A 20,430-nucleotide genomic window follows, 5' to 3' on the forward strand; every position below is an offset into this window, starting at 1 on the left:
AAACCATCAAATAGATTTGAGCAAATATGTTATGTGTGCGTATTTCTTTTTTTTTTTGGATATAAAAAAAATAAAAATACAAAAAGCACATTCGAAAAATCGTGTTTTAGGTCCAGATTTCGCTTGTGAATGTGCGCGATGCATAACAAAGGCACATTCCTTTGAACTGGTGCAATTGGTTTAATACAGTGAACATCAACATGTATGCGGTAGGTACTATAGATACTATACTATAGAACCGTGAAGGTTTTACGATTATATGCGTACATCCAGTTGAAATGAAAAAGTGAGAGAAAAGTACTTGGGAAAACTAGGATTTTTTGTAAATTGATCTCTCGGGTATTGAGAGTCAAATTATTTTCGTGTTAATTGAAGATATTCGACGTACACTTATACATGAAAATCTTGCGGGTTTGACATCAGTTTGTCAACTATTTAAATGTGCACATAAATTTTTTTCGTTCAAACGAATGAAAAATCACACACACGTACACAATCAGCACGGAAAACATGACAACATGACATTTTTATCGTTTTTTTTTCTCTCTCTCTCCGTCTTTTCAACAATGAATTCGTTTTGCTTTATTGACAAAAATTAAAGAGCTATTTTTTATTTAAAATACGGTCAGATGCTCGAGGAAAAGCCATTTTTGTTACTTTGACCATTATTTGTGCTGAAATAACAATGGTAGCATTAGCACAATATGAAAAAAACGATGGCTTAAAATTAATTCATGAAAGTCGATGTCACTTTTTACGTTGACAGCAAAATTAAGCCAAATTTCTCAATGCGTCTTTATTTAGATAATCTTCTTGGATAATTTTGTATATTCATTGAAATTATTTTTTTTTTTCTGTTATTTTCTTTTCCAAATTGAGGATTGACATTACACTCTTCTCAATCGCAATAAACACATAATTTTCATTTTAATCCGTGCAATTTGAATCGTTTTCGGAATTCAATGTGAAGAAAATAGCTTAACTTTATTTTATATGATAATTAAATTGGAAATGAAAGTGATTTACTTGATGAATGGATTGTAGACTCAAATTCGTCTCTTGCTTGGCAAAATCGCTTCCACTTGGATTGAGTTCGTCGATTGTGTCGATAATAGTATTGGCTAGTTGATTGGTTGGATATGATGAGTTAAACTGCAGAAAATCTTTCTTGTATTTCAATTCAATATTATTTCTTCGCTCTCTCTCTCTCTCTCTCTCTCACTCTCTCTCTCTCTTTATTATTACTTGGTTTTGTTAATTTTGATTTTTATTATACGTATATATATAGATATATATTTGCAATTTGGTGCACTTGACGAACAGCTAATTGAAGGGGAACAAAAATTATAAATGCGTGCCTAAGAATTAACTAAATCGGTTTCAGTATATGATTGTAAAATGAACTAAAAACTGTTGTTATTTTTTTCACGTAATCAATTCTTTTTTGGTGAATCGCGGGTATCAAAGTGAAATGTCAGCCATATGCAATTGGCGTTATTATTTTTTTTTCTACCTAGATTTCGCTTCGCCTGACTTCTTTCTATGTGTATACTTTTATTCGGTCGGTTCAGTCTGTTTGCATGGACAGCAGCAGAAGCAGCAGTAATACACACAGACACGCATACTTGCGCAAACCGCACATTCACACATGTACATGCAGACAATTTGAAACGTCATTACCAATCATTTCAATGGAAAGTTGAACATTCATAAAATATAGTCGAGGGCGAACATTCGCTCTGTCGCCCCATTATATGTGTATGTGTTATTTATTTTATTCGCGATGAATTCGCCAGCTAAATTCAAGTATATTTCAAACATTTTCGCATTTGTATTGGTTGTTGTTTCGCTGTAAAATGAATCATTTTAAACTACATACTACGAATGTTTAAAGGCACTCAACATATATTTCAGAGAGAGATGTTGATTTTTTTAAATGAAAAAAACATATTTGCAATTCTCTATATTTTATTTTAAAAAAATTAATCCCTATCAGACATGAGAGTTTCGTTTCATTTTCATTATTTTGTACTTAATTTTTGTTGATTTTATTAAATGAAAAAACCATGTTTGTAATTCTCTATATTTTATGTTAAAAAAATTAATCCCTATCAGACGTGAGAGTTTCGATTCATTTTCATTATTTTGTACTTAATTTTCGTTGTTTTTTTCGCACCAAAATACGGCTCGATGAATACCCTGTAGATATGGCGATGCTTGTGTGGATAGCGTGCTCTGTGACCGTTATCTTAAACCACGGATGAAGTCGCGTGCCTCTTGACCAATTGGAATTTTAATTTTTCTCGTATCTCTGAAAAGAAAAGTATCGATTGAAGAAACAAGTTGTTTAAAAAATCTGATTAAAGAATATATGTTATATATAAAAATTTATGTGAAAGTGTTTGTCCATATTGTTTTATCAAACACTTACTTGTTTTTACATTTGCATTTGTACAGCACTTTATAAATTTCAGACGGTTTCTTACAATTTTCGCAAGTGACCCGACCGAAAATTTGGGACACTTTTTTAAATTTATCTGTGAGCTGCTTTATTTCGACATCTTGTTCAACATTTTTTTCTTTCAAATCTTTTATTTCTTCCTTAAAATTTTTTATTTCTTCTTTCAAATTTTTTATTTCTTCTTTCGACTTTTGCCCTTCTTTTTCCAACGCGACAATTTTTTTGTGAATCTTTCTCAAAGCAATTCCGTTCGTTGCAACAAATCTATCTTTCACATAAAGATCAATCTCCGCTCTACTCATATTTTGTATATTTAGTCTCTGGTTTTGATTCTCCATCTTTTACAAAAATAATTGCAACTGTTCAAGTTCGAGTTTCTGTGCACCAATGATTGTGTTCAACAAAGGCATTCTCTACTAATGCATTGGCAAATACAAATTTGTTGTCATTTTCCATCATTTCAAACTTCCAAACTAAGTACTACGCACCAACATATAACAATGCCACCAAAATATATTTAAGAAAAAATTGGGAGTTTGAATTTGGTCTTAAAGTGGATCTAGTATGTTCCCCGTTTTAATCCAATCCAAAAAATTAAAAAAAAAATGGTAAAAATCGGATAGAATGCTTTTTAATTGAATTATGAAAGAAGAAAATTGATTTTCTACTTTGATAATAAAAATGTACACTTTCTTAACATATCTTATCACCTGAAAATCATTGTAATTCACCTAGTGAAATGCAATTGATGGAAAACCAAAAATCAAAACACTCATTTTCAATAAATCATAAATTTTCAATTTGGGAACCGTTTCGACGAACATGACAACAACATTGAGGACGCACCCTAAGTTGTATTTGTCTATTCAGTTGTGCCAATGTGCAAGTGTATGAGATTTATGTGATATAGATGTTAAGTCATAGAGCACGAAAGAGCAAAATAAAAAAAACGAAATATATACATATATACTTTTGACATTTCAAATACACACATTAGTAGTATTTTCCTTTAAACTTCTCATTTTTTTGTTTTTTTTTGTTCATTTTGGTCAAATAAAACGAAGAATGCAATTTCATTGAATGTGATCTGTTTTGGTGAAACTTATCGCATCTGATGAGTGTAAAAGTGTCGCAGAAATAAGAAAAGAAAAATAGTGAACCAAATAAAAAGAGTAACGCTTCAAGTTTCTATTATAATTTCGATAATAAAGTGATAATAAAAAGAAACAACATAACATAGTGTAACGCGGATTTTAAATCCATTGAGAGAAGTAGTGCAAACTTTACTTTTGACTGACACAAATACAGAGGCCAAGTAAACAACAGGAAATCCAAACAAAGAAATTAGTCAATTTGGAATTGCTGATTTGGAAAACTAATTGACCAGAATAAATTGAATATCGGCGCAATTTATCGTGTATGATTTGGTGTTCATATTGCATGAAACAAGTGTACATATTAAATTTGGTATACCGAACGAGTTTTCTGTTGTTGTGTGTTTTTTTTTTCTTCGTCGTTTGTGTCACAAGAGTTTGCAAATCAAATTATATTATCTTTATATGTGGATGGGGAATGTGCAAATAACCTCATTGCTGCTGCTGCTTTTTGTTGACAAATAACGACATAAAGACATATTATGTATATATGAGAGAACAATTTGTGTAGAAATAAAAATGAACATGTATTCTCATATGATTTTCGCTTATAATTAGACAATAAATGATTCATAATATAATGAAATTGTGATTCTGTGCTGTCGAAGTGTAACAAAATAAGAAAGAAATAAAAGAAGAATAACGTTTCACACTGCAACAGGAACAAAAAAAATTGTTTTTTTTTTTTGTTGTTTTCTCCACCAAAAATACGGAGAAAAAACCTTAACGCCGCACACCACTATTTTATTGAATTTGCTTATGCACGTCTTTAGGTGAGTCATTCCGAATAATTACAATATTTATTTAGTAAAATATAGTAAAATGTGAAATGCATAATTCAAATTGCCAGAAAAATCTTCAATTCTCTTAATGAGTTTTGCTGTTGCTGAATGTGTCACTTTAGATACGGTTATCACGTTTCAATACCGGATTATATTTACGTTTTTTTTTTGCATTAACTATCATTTACAGCAACGAATGAAAAAAATGGATATCGTTGATATCAATAAGGTTTTGGATGATCTTGAACTCAACGAAGAACAGCATTCAAAGCTGAATAAATCGTCAACAAACAATGACAATTCAACGGGCAAACAGCAACAACAGCAACCGGATTTGTATTCATCATATAAATATGGACAAACAACAAGCGGACCACCACCATCCGTGGTCGCAACGACAACCAGTTCGACAATGGCGGCTGCACCACCACGAATCACAAAAACCAATTTTGTTAAAGTTTCCAATGTTTTTAACAGGTAAACCATTTCTAATCAGCTAGATATTTTCACAACCATTCATTTTTACCATTTTACAAGCGACCACAAATGACTTGATGAACTTTCTAAATTTTTGTTTCCATTCAGTTTAAGTGAATATATGAATGCCGGAATTGAAGCGGTAAAAATTGTTGAAGAAAATGAGCCGCATAATATGAATTTGTCGTCATCAAAAGAGACATTTGTAACTTCCAATTCGTCAAAATTTATCAAAAATGTCAACAATGAATCAAGTGGTAATCATTCATATTTTGATGAATCGACCGTATTAAATAGTCGTGGATTTGAGCCAGATTTTTCAACGCCAAATTTTGAAAATCCAGCATATCCAAATAATGTAACAACATCAGCAGCATATGAACCAGAGATGAATGCCCCGATATTACCTGTGTTAAAACAATCCAATCAATTTGTACCAGCTTCAGTTTCCGATCAAATTATACCAACATCACTGTACGAAGGTAGCAAAAATATCCAAAATCTCACGACGAGTTCAAATCACAACAATGACGACGACGACGATGATGATGATGACGATTCCAATGACGATGAGGAGAATGAAGATGATGATTCAATGTCAAGTGAATCGGACGATTCGAATAGTGATGTATACGATGAAAAAACGAGTGTTGAAATTGATGATGGAAATACGGTCGATACAGCGGCTGATTCGATGGAAATACGAACGGAATTGTCATCGGTTGTGCCACCAACATCAATATCATTGGAAATAACACCATCACATGAAACGGATACAGCACTGCCCGATGCGCATGATGAATCTAGTGAATTGTTAGCAAACGAGTTACAAAGCAATGATAATGCAGCAATGCCTGAAGTCGATCAATGTGCCGCAGAACAAGTAAAAAATGCAACCGTTTTTGATAATAAAAATCAAACATTGGAAAAGAATAATCGACCAGAAACGGTATCATTGTCCGATGATCGTTTTATAAAACCAATTACATTTGAAACGGCTGCAACGATGGATGATGTATCTGATACTGAATTGGAGAGTTATTTGCAAGAGCTTGAAGATTTAGAAGATCCAAATCCAATTTTAATCAAATCGAAAAATGATACGGTTAAAAGTGCCATTAATTCCCTAAAATCCGATGATATTGAACCATATGCAAATGACGTTGGTTACGATGGTGAACAAATGATTGAAAACATTGCCGACATAAATCAAGCACATGAAATAATCAATCAAATTGCCACCAAAGATGATCGCAATGCGGACAGTTTTTCACAAGCATCAACCGTTGAATTTGGCGAAGTAAATGCAACCACATCAAGCAATGAACAAATACCAAATGTTATACATTCGGATCAACCAATTGAATCGGGCCAAAGTATTAATTCGGTTTTAAATGTTGAACCAATCAACGACCTTGAAATTGATATGCAAACCAATCCACCAAATGAAAATGATAATGAATTGAATGTGAATTGTAAAGAACATGAATTTTCATCGGATTTAGAAAATCATACAAAATGCTCGGAATGTGAATTGGATCAACAAGCGGCTGGCATTGCAAAACGACCAAATTCATTAAATTTACAAAATTGTAATTCAACATTGATCGAACAATCGCAACGACAACAACCACAAGATCCATCTGGTTCGGCAATGAATTACACGAATGACGGTAATGCCGGCAGCACACCTGCCGCATTCGGACAGTTTTTATCGTCGTCCATTTCATCAGATGATTCCAATATTATCAACGATAATAATCAAATGATTGTAAGTAACCAAAATACTTTTTTATGTGTGGTTAACAAGACCAAGGGAAATAGTAAAAAAAACTATTAGATAATTTAAATATTCATATATTCTTGATGTGGAATATATTCGGGACTATTTCTCTGAGGTGGGCGGCGAAAAGGCAAATTTGGTGGTGATTGAGAGCGCTGAGTGACGATGGGCCCATTTTTTATTCAAAAAGCTGTTTCTATCACAAAAAATTTTTTTTTTGGCTCAAATGACTTCGCAGCACTCTCTCAATCCACATTTTTGCTCCTTACCATATCTCGTCGCCCAGAGGAACAGTCACTGAATTATATAAACATACTAGAAAATCAATTTGTATGAAAACGACAAAAATTCAAAGTACGTATCTGTGACCGATGTTCACCACATTCTGGAAAACTACCTCATAAAAGATAACTGATTTGTTTATTTGGTTCAAAGGTATGCTTAAATTTACTGAATCACATGGTCCAAAGTTTAAAAAAAGCAAAACCGAAATTCTTTGACATTTTGTGGGCGTGCGCTTTTTCAGTGACCACACAAAGTACTGAAACATTAAAACTCATTCAATTTGTATGTCCAAGTTTCTCGTTAGAGTTAATAATTTTCATGCTATTCTTAAATCTTAAACATAATTTGTTTTTTTTTTTAAAATCATTTTCATTTCTTCTTCGTCATAATCAGCTGGAAAACAGTCAATCAAATATGGACAGTGAGTCAGCAAATGAGTCGAATGTGAGTGAGGTAAGAGTATCTGTGAAATTAAATTTTTAACTTGAAATTTAAATATTCAAACGATTTCATTCAATTTAAAGAAAAGGAGAATACTTATGTACAACAAAATAAAAAATTAATTCATTTTGCTCGACATTTCATAGAACTATGCAGAACAATCAATTTCATCGAATCTTACGAATGTAGCAAACATTTCCATGAATCAAATTGGTAAAATGGCACCATATTGGGTGCCAGACAATATGACCGTATTTTGTATGCAGTGCAATCAAAAGTTTTCATTCATAAAACGTCGCCATCATTGTCGTGCTTGCGGTTTGGTGCTCTGTTCGGCGTGCTGTTCATTGAAAGCAAAACTAGAGTATCTTGGTGATGTTGAAGCTCGAATTTGTATACAATGTGATATATTATTGAATCAAAACAGGGATCCGAATCGGGTAAGTAATAAAAATGCAAATCAAAAATGAACAACTTAAATATGAAAAGAAAAATTGTGTGTGTTGCAGAATTTAGGCGATCCGCAATCCGCTGGTGTTGATTCAGCTGCAATGGTTAATTCACCGTATGGTGATATGCCATCGCCAATGGCGCGTTCACCAAATCCAAATAATCCAATGGAATATTGTTCAGTTATTCCACCACATCAACAAGTGAATCAAGGGTCGGCAGCTGCACCAATTTCCGTAATGGTGCCGGTCGGGGTATTGAAGCGTGAAGGTGTTCCATCAAAATCACAACGCAAAGAGAAAAATGTAATGTTCAGCGATGGCATTCGGCCCGGCTGTGATTTAACCGATTTAGATAATAGTTGGGATACACGCCCAAACGGTAGAAATGGTATGTTCCCCTTAAAAATCAACTTTATTTGTACAGACATTTGACATAGAAAAAAATGTATGCTTCCTTAGGCGAACTATCATCACCATCACTACCCGAAATGAAACAAACATCGAAATCAAAGACGAACACCAATTTAAAATTGCCGTCGATTGATCCGAAAACAAATTCATATATTCCACCATCGATACCAGCGAATGGCGGTGCAAGCGATAATAAATTGCCACCGATTTGCGTTTCGACACGAACTGAATTCAAATATGCCGATGTAACCAATAACGAACAACTTATTGAACGTCTACAAAATCAACAGCTTAAATTTATGTTACAACGAAATTTCTATGTTTTAGTCAAAATAGTTAAATGTAAGTTCACAAATGTTAAAATGTTATTTCAAATGTTGCTCCTGCAGGAATGTGGAAAAGTTTTAACTCTGTTTTCAATTTTCATTTTTCTAGTAACGTGTTGTATAAATAAGGCTGTGATTAATTTCACAACGCAAGGAATGCATTTGGTTGGCCAAGATGAAATTGTTATTTTACTTGAATTGGATACATCGAATGAATTGCCCAAGGACATTTTTATCCATTTGAATGAAATCTACAGGGATGCCGATAAAGGTGAATTGAATTTCTTTTTTTCATTGATTTTTGATGAGCTTTAATTCATTAAATGATATAGGTCAAGCAGTAACGGATTTAAGCTTTTCGATGGCAAGTACCACGCCATTCTTGGGATCAAAGGAACATGGCGGCTTTCTATTTATTCGAACCACATTTCAATGTATGCAAAATATAATAATACCGGAAAATCCATATTTGATTGGAATTCTAATACATCGATGGGAGGTGCCATGGGCAAAAATATTTCCATTGCGTTTGTAAGTTCGCTTCAATATTCATGTATTCCTTATTCTTTATAGAAAAAAGTGAAAAATCCAAATAAAACTGGATTACACTTACCCTTTTTGTTCCAAACCAAAACGACAATTTATTAAATGAACTTTATTTTCATCTATTTATAATACAAACAAGAATGTTACGTCTTGGAGCATTACATCGCTATTATCCATCGCCTCATGTTTCGGTACGCGGTCGAAATTCGGTTTATGCTGAAATTGCACAAACAATCATCAACTTTTTGGCCGATTTTCGAACATATTCATATACAATACCAACCATTCGTGGTATGTACATTCACATGGAAGATCGTCGAACAAACGTGCTCATTCCGCGAAATCGGTACGATATTTATCCTATATTTTCATATATGTATTTTTATTCACATGTAAAAGAAACCATAGTTGCTGTAGCAAAAATATTGTTGACGCATAATCAACAACCAGTACCCACGGTACCCTGTGACATGACATCATTACGAGACCCATCAAAATAACGTCACAGAAAATAGTCACAACTACCAAATTTCAAATTTAAGCAATGTCCCCACATTGGCATTTTCTGTATATTCTCTAAAAATGTTTGGTCAATTTTATCAAAACTCCTATATAATTGCAATTTATTTCTGGTCACTTTAGATACGATCAAGTGATGAAAGCATTGAACAATTCAAGCGATCACATTTTTGCACTGGCTGCAAATTTTTCCGAATTGGCAGACGGTCATTTGGTGTGTGTTCAAAACACAGAATCCGGTTGTGCTGAAACACATGCCTATTCAACGCAAGCCATTAACATACAGGGTAAACCAAGAAAAGGTAACCAATGCAACATATCTATTTTCAATAACAATAAGTTTAAGAACGATTTAAAAATAAAAATCAATCTTATATCATAATGTCAGTGACTGGTGCCAGTTTTCTTGTGCTGAATGGAGCTTTAAAAACCACATCTGGCCTATCTGGAAAATGTAGCATTGTTGAAGATGGCCTTATGGTGCAAATTCTTCCAAAGAAAATGGCAGCTATTCAACAAGCACTGAAAACAATGAAAGACATTGACATTGTTTGCGGTCCCATTGACGGCGATGAATCACAAACTGAACTTGTTTGCATTCAATGGGTTGATAATGATACTGATTTTAATGTTGGGTGAGTGATTTTTTTGTTTAAACCGATTCGGATTCAAATAAATAACAAAAATCTATTCATTTTGGAACATGAATATTTCAGTGTAATTTCCCCAATTGATAAAAAACCTATGGATGGAATACCAAGTATAAGAGTTCATCATGGATTAGATTTTGCCAATTCCAATCATATCATTCGATGGACAGAAGTTTTCATTTTGAAGGTAAGCCACCAATATTTCGTTATTTAGAGATTATCGTTTCATCTCCGAATAAATCGAATCATTTTTCATAGAGCTGTTATAGGTTATTATGAATACGTCATTACTCACTTTTTCGGTGCCAATAACAGTCCTCCGTTTATTCAAATGAATTAAAACAATCAATTTCATTTCAGTCTGATGATGAATCGGCACATGGCAGAGATCCAATAGATATGAGCAAATTGTCCGAGCAAATAGCTCGAAGTGCATCAATGGCATTGGTTTCGTTCTTGGACTTGTTGGCCACAAATGGTATGACAAAGTTAAATTGATTGTTTTACGATTATTTTTCGATTATTTTCTTTTGTGGTTCTCCCCTTAGGTATGACAAAGTTGGCAATTCGAGCAACATTTGATCAAGATCAGGTGTGCTATGAGGCTGGCTCACACTATGACAAATTGGCACCATTATACATGAATGCTTTGGACAATGAACTAATACCAACACTACATCGACAGGCGACCAATTTACAATTGGATCAAACAATTAGCTTAGAATTAATATTTCACATCATGGATGTATAAAAACAAACATATATACAAATTATGCTAATCAAGGAACCAACCAACCGGCCCAATGTTTGCTCAGTATAACAATCGTTTCTCTGATTTGCACTTGACAACAACAACTGGACCGTATTTTCAAAACGAAAAAGAAAAATCGATTGATTGCGTGGATAAACTGCACACGCCATAATGATAAACAAAACAAACAAAAAAAAACATATGAACAATCTTAACAAATGATTACCTGTGATAGAAAATTTACTGAAAAAAAAATCTATAGAAAAGTGTCACGAATTTCTAGAAAATGAATTGAACGAAGAGAGAATGGGCGGAGAAAAAGATCTCCGAGAATCAGGAATATTTTCAGGATCGTTACAATACAATATTGTATAGCTCAAACTCATATGGAATGGATTCAAACGAGAGGGGAAAAATAAAAAACAAAACATTTGTGTTACCATTCCAAATCATTCGTTTTCGGCCTTTATACAAATGTATTAGGTGGTTTTGTGATTTAAGTAATTATGTTCCCCGTTAACAGAAACAAAAATTTAACTAATTTTTTCAACACCAATTTTGTCGATAAACGATTTTTTTACTACATCAACTGCATTATCGACGGAATTGTTGTCCAAATTTTCATTGATGGTCAAATATATATATATATATATATGGTATGATCTGTAAAATGTTAAATAAAATAAAAAAAAGAGAAAAATTTGAAATGAACATTAGTTGGAGCTCGATTAATTGAACAGAATTTGCCTTACTAAACAAACACCCGAAAACCTATGACACCCAAACCAGATGAGAATTGAAGATTTTATGAGCAAAACGAAATAATTATAATAATAATATGCGCATGAAAACATATTGAGAATATTTTTTTTTGTTCTGTTGTACGTTTTAAACACAATTAATGACCTTAAATTAAAAACAAATGATAGAAAAAATGTATACGTTGTCATAACGTTGATTTCATACATTGCTGTTACAATTCTACTATTTTGTTGGGAGGAAAAATTTTATTCAAATTTAATAAATACAAAATAAAATTTATTTGAAAATAAACAAAAATTCCTTTGCTATTCTCATTTTGAATAAATTCATAAGAAATATGCCATCAGAACTATCTTTTCAGGCCTTGATGTGAAACACTGTGGTAAGCAGACTCATGACGTTTCCAATATTATTTTGTTCACTTTGCTCTTTCACAAATCGGATAAGGTAATATTATGAGGTATTTTAAAGCATTGTGCGGACCCTTTTCTTGTAAGAAACACTCTTTCTTGTATTCAGGTGTGCCATTTGAAAAATTATGAGTGCAGCGGGAACTAACTAGGTTTCAATAACAAGTCTTATTTTAAACCATTTGAATCTATCAAGTTCAAACGACCGTTTGTATCCATTCAGCATAAAATCTCTTCAACTTTTTTTTTCAAGATGATGATTTAACCGAAGATCACTTAGAAAGAAGATAAAAAGCATCTAGTTTTTTAAGTGCCACCGAATGCCAAAAAAACCAAACACTTAATTTTGTTTAGTGTTCTCGACTGTTTAAGAATATATCCTGAATGCTTAAGGAAATCATTCATTCGTTTCACATCAAGTAATATGATCAGTTTGACGTTTATGATTGTAACAAGTTGATCGGTGCTGGTGAATTGTCAAACCGAATTTCAAAATAAAAGGAATGGCGCACGTGTCGTTCGTTGTATAGTCAATTTCGATACAAATGCTTTACAGCTACGATATCGGTGCTGACATTCAGATTATTCATCTCATTGAATTCCTTTTCTCTCATTCGGGGTCGTTCTTACTATCTTTTTCATTGAATAATATTTAGTTTTTATCTCCTCTCTGTCTTGTTCGCTATGAAACAATTACACGCACATATCTTATATATATTTTTAATTTCGTTACATGCTCCCGCCTTAAACGCGAGATGAAAAAAAAAAACGAAATGTGTATCGATACAAGTACACATTCCGTGTGATCAAGCAAAATGCCATATATGAATATATATGATATATATGAAATTGTGTGTGCGAAAGTCGTGCTTGGTGGCATATTAAAATACATTGAAAATGTCATATAAATGAAATAAAGATCACTAAATTCGTTAGTGTATTGCTGCTCCACAAATACAATGTGAACAAATTATTATACACGGTGAATAAACGAACGAATGATTGAGCGAGCGAGCAAACGGCGCGCACATAGCAGTGACTCTCAACTATTTTGCCGTTCGTTGAGAACATGGAAAGAGAAGGAGCGGGAGCACAAGAGTGAGAGAGAGTGCGAATGAAACGAAAAGGAAAAACAGAGACAAAGCTACGGAGAGAGGGAGCTAGAGTGATTTTTGTGAATGTGGTTGCCACACAGTTCACAAAACCAATTCCTGAATGTTGTCAAATCAAACATAAAAAAGTTAACTAGAGGTTAGTACAGTGACTGTACACGCGCTACGCGTTTAAACTGCTAACACGAAATTTTTTATATTTTTTTGTAGTATATATAAAATATATATATATTTAAAAAAAGTGTTTTTTTTTTATTAATTCTCGATTGTTAATTGTCCAACGACATAAAAATAGACTTAGAAGTGACAATAATATCATTTCACTCGAAAAAAAAACAAGAGAAAAAGAAATCCAGTTGGAAAAACCAAGACTATATATTATTAAAAAAAATATAAATTCGTCTTTCGAATCGCGAGAGAAATAAATAATACGTGTTTTAGTGCAATTTGGTTGGTGAATGATTTTAATCAAGTAAATTAAATAAACCAAAAATTATCTATTTTTTCCTTTCTTTTTGCTGTCTGTATTGATTTATTGTAAAAAATATATATTTTTTCCTCGAATCCGTTCATGTCAGTTTGTATTGACGTATGAACAATACATTTATACGTTCGTATCGCGAGCAACGTGTAAACGGTGAACTATAATAAAAAAAATGTTAATTATCAAATCGACAGATTTGAATGACGGTCATCAATGTTCATGATGATGTAAAATTGAATAAAAATTACAAACGAACCAAAATCGACACAAAAAAAAAGAATGATGTTCCTCTTGTGAAATGTCAACTGATTGAATTAAAGAAATAAAAGGAAAAAACATCTCAACGAAACATGGAACTCATTGACGAAAGAAACACACGTGCAAATGATAAAAAACGACACTCTCTTCGAAGCACTGAAAAGCGATCATCCATTCCCATTTTACACACCACAAAGAGTAAAATAATATCATTACAGTGGATGAAAGTAGTGAATTGCAAATTATATCTTCACTATTAAATCGAATGTATGAACATGAAAGCATGAACAAAAAAAAATATATAATTCTGTGTTGCGATCACACATCACAACTATATGTAATTTAGTGATTATTCACTTTATCGTTATGTGTGTTTGTGTGAATGAGAGTGAATACGAATGTATGCGAGAGCAAGAACGACAAATACACCACAAATACGAATGACGGCCACAAATGAGACAGCGCAAACGAAAGAAGTAGTTTTTTAAATATATTTATATATATATATTGAAGTACACACAGTGCGAGTGAGTCGCAGTGAATGTGGTTGTAATCGTGCGTTATCTATTTGAGCCGAAACCACAATCCACAAACTACAGTTATGTGTGCGTAGTGCGTTGACCAAAATCATCGTTGAATGCAACGACACATGAAGAAAAATTTAATGGAACGAAACAAAACGACACTAAATGCCACACTCATTAGAATTTGCATGCAACAGCGGCAGCAACAGAGCGCAAAACAGCAACACATTTGCGCCGAGAAAAAAAATTTAGACAAGAATTTGCTGTCGCCTATATTTTCAAAACATACACCAATACCAGCAATACCGATTTATCGTATGTGACAACGTCCAATGTATGGTGTGCGATGTTCTTTTTTTTCGTTTCGGGAGAAAGGAAAGTGTGTTCAAAAGTAAAAGAAAAAAAGATTATTTCTTTTTCCTTTCATATCTATGCAATACACATAAAAAAATGAGTTTCGTCTCGCCGAATGCGGTTACAATGTGGCATAAAATGTGTCAAAAGTCAAACAGCGCGGGGTTGATTTGAAGGGCCTTATTCGTTTGTTTTTTTATTCTTCTTTTTGCTGCTTTCAAAGTATACTACGTACCATACACATGAACAACTATTCAGAAACGTTATTTAAAACAACGTATATTTCATAATCACCACACCAGTGGGTTGATCATATGTCAGTTGAATCATTTATGATGCCGGGAAACGTGTAAATTGAGAGATATAATAGCTCAATTCGCGCACGCCATTCAAATAAATAACAAATTATTATCATGTTTGCTAAATATCATAATCATTCATTTCTACAAATTGCAATAACGAAAATCGTCTAAGAAACAAATAGCAACATGAAACTCTTCCACTCTGCCAACAAAAACATACGTTGTGTGTTATGTTGGAAGATCGAATATAGTATCACTTAAAGTGCACGATCACTCCATTTCATACTTGTTGATTGTGTGAGGTAGGACATGCCATTTTTTTTCGTTGAAAGTATTTGCGATTTGATTTTTTTTTAATAAACCTCAACAAAACTCGCTATTTTCGATTTCATAGCAAAAATTATTGCCATATTTGACGTCATTAATGTTGGTCATGTGCATTGAACAGTAGAAAAGGAAAGTCGTAGAGAAGGTATTTTTCATGTATTTCATCGTCGTCGTCGTCGTCGTCGTCGTCGTCGTCATCTTATCCATTTTTTTTCGTCGTAATGTACCGCTTAAAAATCACAGTCCCAACGGCTAATATGAACGAAATAACCAATAACAACACACTCGATGTGATACCAATTCTGTGTGTGTGTTTTTTTTTGCTTTGGGTTTTTCATCGATTTGCGACGAATATGTATATGCAGGAGAATTGAATACGAATGAAGTCAGAAAGATATTCAACGTATGCTTATTGGATTTTGTAGATGTCATGAGCAATGACGCACAACGATCAGATGCATTCGATCTAAAATATGTTATTTTCGTTTTTTCCACTTTCGAAAGGAAACCGAAACATGATTTCGTTTGAGTTGACACATTGGATCAATAAAAATACAGAAGGGAAAAGAGACGTGTGCCGGAACATTTCACGAAAATACTTTTTCGCGAATGAACGTTTTATCGAAAATTCGAGAATTTTCTTTTACCAAGAAGATTTACCAAATTTTCAGAAAAAAAGACATTCGACACAAAAAAAAAACCTGCTGACATACCAACATTTATTTTTTACATGGCAGATGAAAAATGGCAAATTTCAAACCAAATTCCTAGACTCAAAATTATGTTCGCACTCTAATGTCCGCATCAGACATACAAAAAACCTAATTCGGTGTTTGACATTAATGACGGACATTGTGTAAGTGATATTAAACTAAATGATGGGCCAGACAATTTAACCAGCATGATTATATGCATAAAATATCATTTGTTCTCATTATGGATATAAATTATCACCACTTTACCGTGGCGACACTCACATTGATTTTTACATACAAGTGATTAAAGAAACAAAAGATTGCTTTAAATTGTTCATGGTAAATACCATGATCATGTTTCATGCTTTAACACACTTACCGTCTTTTTGTAATCGATCAAGTTGTTCTCAATGGAACTTAGCCACGGGCAAAATATGCACAATTTTATCAAGAATACAACAAAAATTGCGCCGAAAATCACATATATCTGCGTCGTTATATTCGATGCCATTGCTCCCATTGAAATATTTTGCGACGAATTTTTACTTAAAAAAAAAACCACAGACACACACTCACTCTCACATGGCTCAAACAATTCAATCTAATCATTTTGTTTATGTTGACGTTGTTGATTAAAATCGGACAGTGAAAGAGAGATGTGTGAATCATTGTAATTCAGAGAGCTTTAAAAACAAACATTGTTCACTGTAGACTAGATTACGTTGAGTATAAAATGCAATCAAGAATGGAGGAAAAATGATTTGACAGAACGTGATGACGCATTTTAAATCTCTGTTACTTGTACGGCATATTCCTCGAAATCTGCATTTTTCTTCTTTTTCCGATGCCCGTTTCTGTGTTGTGTTAAACAAGAATCGTATCAATTCCAATTAAATGTCATCAGTGTGATCGTTAACGTCCGATTCTTGTGAAATAATTTGTCAGCATAAAATTTTTGTTGAAGACTACAAATTAACACATGCACACCGATCAACAATTATGAGTCAGATGAAAAATGAGGGTCAGTTTTTGATTTGTCAATAAAGCGCAGAGAGAGAGAGAGAAAAAGGTGGCAGATGATGGTGGTCGGTCGTTAGTGTGTTTTTGGAATAATTCATTTTTTAATTGCATCAAATGCATATATCTGTTGGATTTAATTACACCCTCAGAAATAAAGTCACACAGTAAGAGCCCGTACACCCATCAGCATTCAATTCATTAAATGATTTCAAGCCTCAGCATTATAAGTTGCTTTAATTTTCATTTGGTGCGAGAATATGTATGATTTTTATTATGAGAATGAGGCTGTCATAGCCCGTTGTTGTTGTTGTTATTGCATTAGAGCAAATGCACATTATATACACAATGTTTCAAGTGCCGTAGACTTAAATTGATCGACGTTCAATCATGCAATGAGATCCAAAGTATGCCTCGCAAAATGAATGAATACCATACGAGAAGAAAAAAAAACGTCCCAACATAAACAGAAAAAGAATGTAATGTAATTATTACAGTACGTCAAATTAACTTGGATGTATATATTTTTTTCTCTCACTCATTCACACATACACAGATATATTCGTATTTTTTTTTGTTGCATTTATCTATTTCGTTCATAAATAGTAAATGGTCCGTTCGATATTGAACGCTAGGCGATCTAAATGCGTTTCAATCGTTTGTTAATTCGCTGACTCTTTTGCAATTATAAAGACAATTGAACATAATTTGAATTGATCAGCGTGCTCCGTTCAGGCACTGCAATATCCATATCAATATAATACGTTTGTTATCTGTAGAAAATCGATAAACTGCAACATCAAAACAAGCGAATAACAAAAAAAAAACAACAACAATAACAACGTGGTAACCTTTAGAAAATACCGAGAAAAAACCCATCTAACTGACTCTGACACCGATGAAACAAAAAACGCTTTTTTTTACAATAGGTAGATAGACAAAAAAGAGTTAATATAGATATACACATAATGTGTTTGTGTGCAACAACAACAACAAAAGCCCAAACCATGATGAAATCAAATGCTTTTTTTTTTGTACACACAGCAACTGTGAACTACTATTAAATATTTTGGTTTTTGTTGTGCAGTTTAATATATTATTATTATTTTTACCACTATTTTTCCCCCCATCATTTTGAATAGATGAAAATTAATTATGAGCAAATGCTTTCTCTTCCTTTAGCTTTTGAAACGGTGAACACGGTCAAATCAAATGTCACAGTAGAAATTTGTTATCAAAAAGAGAATTTGGATAAAAAAAAATTAAGAAGAAGAAAAAGAAGATCATTATCAAAAACCCGGCGAAAAGGGAAGAGAGTATCGAAAAAAAAGAAAAGATATACAAGTATTGAAGTGAAGTGAAGTGAAGAGTGTGTGAGTCTGTGTGATTAGATATTCCAATTTGAGACGATTCAAATCTCAGCAACTTAACTTGAATTTGAAAACAGCCACAATCAATAATCACCGTAATAAAAGCCGTTTGAACGAAATCTAGTTCATATTTCAACACACATCGATTGCACATTCTCATTCGCAGTGTCAACATGCAGGTAAGCGCAAACACTCATTATTTTCCAATATGCATTCCAATATGCAATGCCACTCTAGTAGACAGTCAGTATTCGATTGGATGCAATTTTGTGTGCAAGAATTTGAAACATAAAAAAAAAACAAATGAGGAGAATATTGCTAAGTGCGTAGTTTTAAATGGCCCGCCCGACAAAAGTGAAGATCAAAAATTTGGCATTCATTCGTACATCATGTATATAATATTATATTGATTAAGAATATTTTATGTGTACTTCGTACTTTTCACGTTAAGATTCATCGATCTTGGCTCTTGAATGTACGAAAGAAAATATCTAAAGTGATTTTTTCTCCCATAACACACATATCAACGCCCTAACGATCTCCGAACTCATAACTGCCTGTCTCAGCATACGTCCTTCACGAATTTATGAAATAAAAGAGTAAACGAGTGTGACAGAGAAAGGGACACAGAGAAAAAGAGAAAAAAAGTAATACACAGCAAATCGTAGCGAATTTTTCATGTTTTTTTAGGTTACCAAATATCGCCACAGCACATTTTTTTTCCAGTACGTTGTTCCTTTCTATCTGCGTGAATTCAACATTACCATATAAATATATATATATATACATTTTTTACAAAAATGTGTCTGTTGTTTCTTCCAAATATACATGCAATATTTAAAAGGCAAATATGGAAGGCGTTGATATTTCGTTGATTCAATTGTATTCTTGCCACATGGTCGGCTCATACTACACACCATCATACAGAAAAGACAAAATGAAAGAGACAAAAAATGTGTGTACTGTTGTTTTTTTTTCTTTTGCTTGTTGTTGGTGGTGTGCTGATGTTTCGATGTATTTGCGCGCTCGAGCCATGTCGATATAGATCACCACACTACATTTTGGTCGGCAAATCAACGAGCACACGCTCATATTTTTTTTAATCGTTTTTCGTTTTATTGAATAACATAACATGTGTATTTGTGCGCTCTCAGTTATTTCTAAACATTTCCATTGTTCTCATTGAATACGTACACATAATTTTTTGTTGTTGTTGTTGTTTTTGTCGCTGCATAACTCTGATATGTGAGAGAGGTTAAGGCAATACACATTTTTCGGTCGTCAAGAGAGCTCGCCGAATGAATGAAGAAATGAATGAAATGATCATACACTCACACCTATACAACATATTCACACTTAGTCATCGTGTCATTGCAAATGAATTTTTCAAATTCAAATGAATAAATAAAGTAACAACAGTAGTATAGAAATGCCGGTTTCATCCCGCAATAATTATTTCCCAAACATATGTTCGCTTCGTTGCGCTCAGATTGTGCACATTATACCGTGGTTGAAACATACATTTGTACTAGGTAGTGTTTGCTTCAAATTCATTGAAAATTTTTATTTTTCTTTATTGTTTATCTCGAACCATCTAATCCAAAGTAGAGAGAAGCGAGCAGAGAAATACAGTATTTAATGCTTGTTGTGCGTGTGAAATGAGTGTTTGTTTACCTGCTTTAACGTTGTGTGTTCGCTCACTCAAACACACATTCAATAATAATTTTTTTCACTTTACTCTCATTCTCTCTCTCTCTCTCTCTCTCTCTCTCTCTCT

General features: G+C 33.1%; 2 protein-coding genes across 5 annotated transcripts in view; both read left to right on the plus strand.

The window, feature by feature from the left end:
• Positions 1–3,455: 3,455 nt before the first annotated feature.
• LOC116343258 (zinc finger FYVE domain-containing protein 9) lies at positions 3,456–11,293 on the plus strand. Of its 2 annotated transcripts, none has more exons than XM_031771233.1 (15): positions 3,456–4,388; positions 4,588–4,874; positions 4,983–6,645; positions 7,330–7,395; positions 7,530–7,823; positions 7,893–8,223; positions 8,295–8,588; positions 8,682–8,843; positions 8,905–9,103; positions 9,258–9,464; positions 9,761–9,939; positions 10,026–10,272; positions 10,354–10,474; positions 10,648–10,765; positions 10,836–11,293. In XM_031771233.1, exons 2-15 carry the CDS (start codon positions 4,594–4,596, stop codon positions 11,036–11,038), a joined length of 4,365 nt encoding a protein of 1,454 aa, XP_031627093.1. In that variant the 5' UTR covers positions 3,456–4,388; positions 4,588–4,593; the 3' UTR covers positions 11,039–11,293. The 2 variants fall into 2 exon arrangements, with proteins under 2 accessions (XP_031627093.1, XP_031627102.1); XM_031771242.1 differs by having other exon boundaries at positions 7,336–7,395.
• A 2,349-nt stretch (positions 11,294–13,642) lies between these two features.
• LOC116340082 (eukaryotic translation initiation factor 4 gamma 3) overlaps positions 13,643–20,430 on the plus strand; it is a 40,629-nt gene continuing 33,841 nt past the window's right edge. Inside the window, exons 1-2 of one of the 3 annotated variants that reach the window (XM_031766310.1) lie at positions 13,643–13,794; positions 18,466–18,832. In XM_031766310.1, coding sequence (XP_031622170.1) covers positions 18,827–18,832 — 6 coding nt within the window. In that variant the 5' untranslated portion in view covers positions 13,643–13,794; positions 18,466–18,826. The remainder of the gene's footprint in view (positions 13,795–18,465; positions 18,833–20,430) is intronic. The other 2 variants (XM_031766319.1, XM_031766329.1) reach the window with 2 other exon arrangements.

Source organism: Contarinia nasturtii, unplaced genomic scaffold (genome assembly GCF_009176525.2).
Source record: "Contarinia nasturtii isolate CC-2019 unplaced genomic scaffold, AAFC_CNas_1.1 Cnas_scaffold_129, whole genome shotgun sequence".
In the NCBI taxonomy this organism is placed as follows: Eukaryota; Metazoa; Arthropoda; class Insecta; order Diptera; family Cecidomyiidae; genus Contarinia; species Contarinia nasturtii.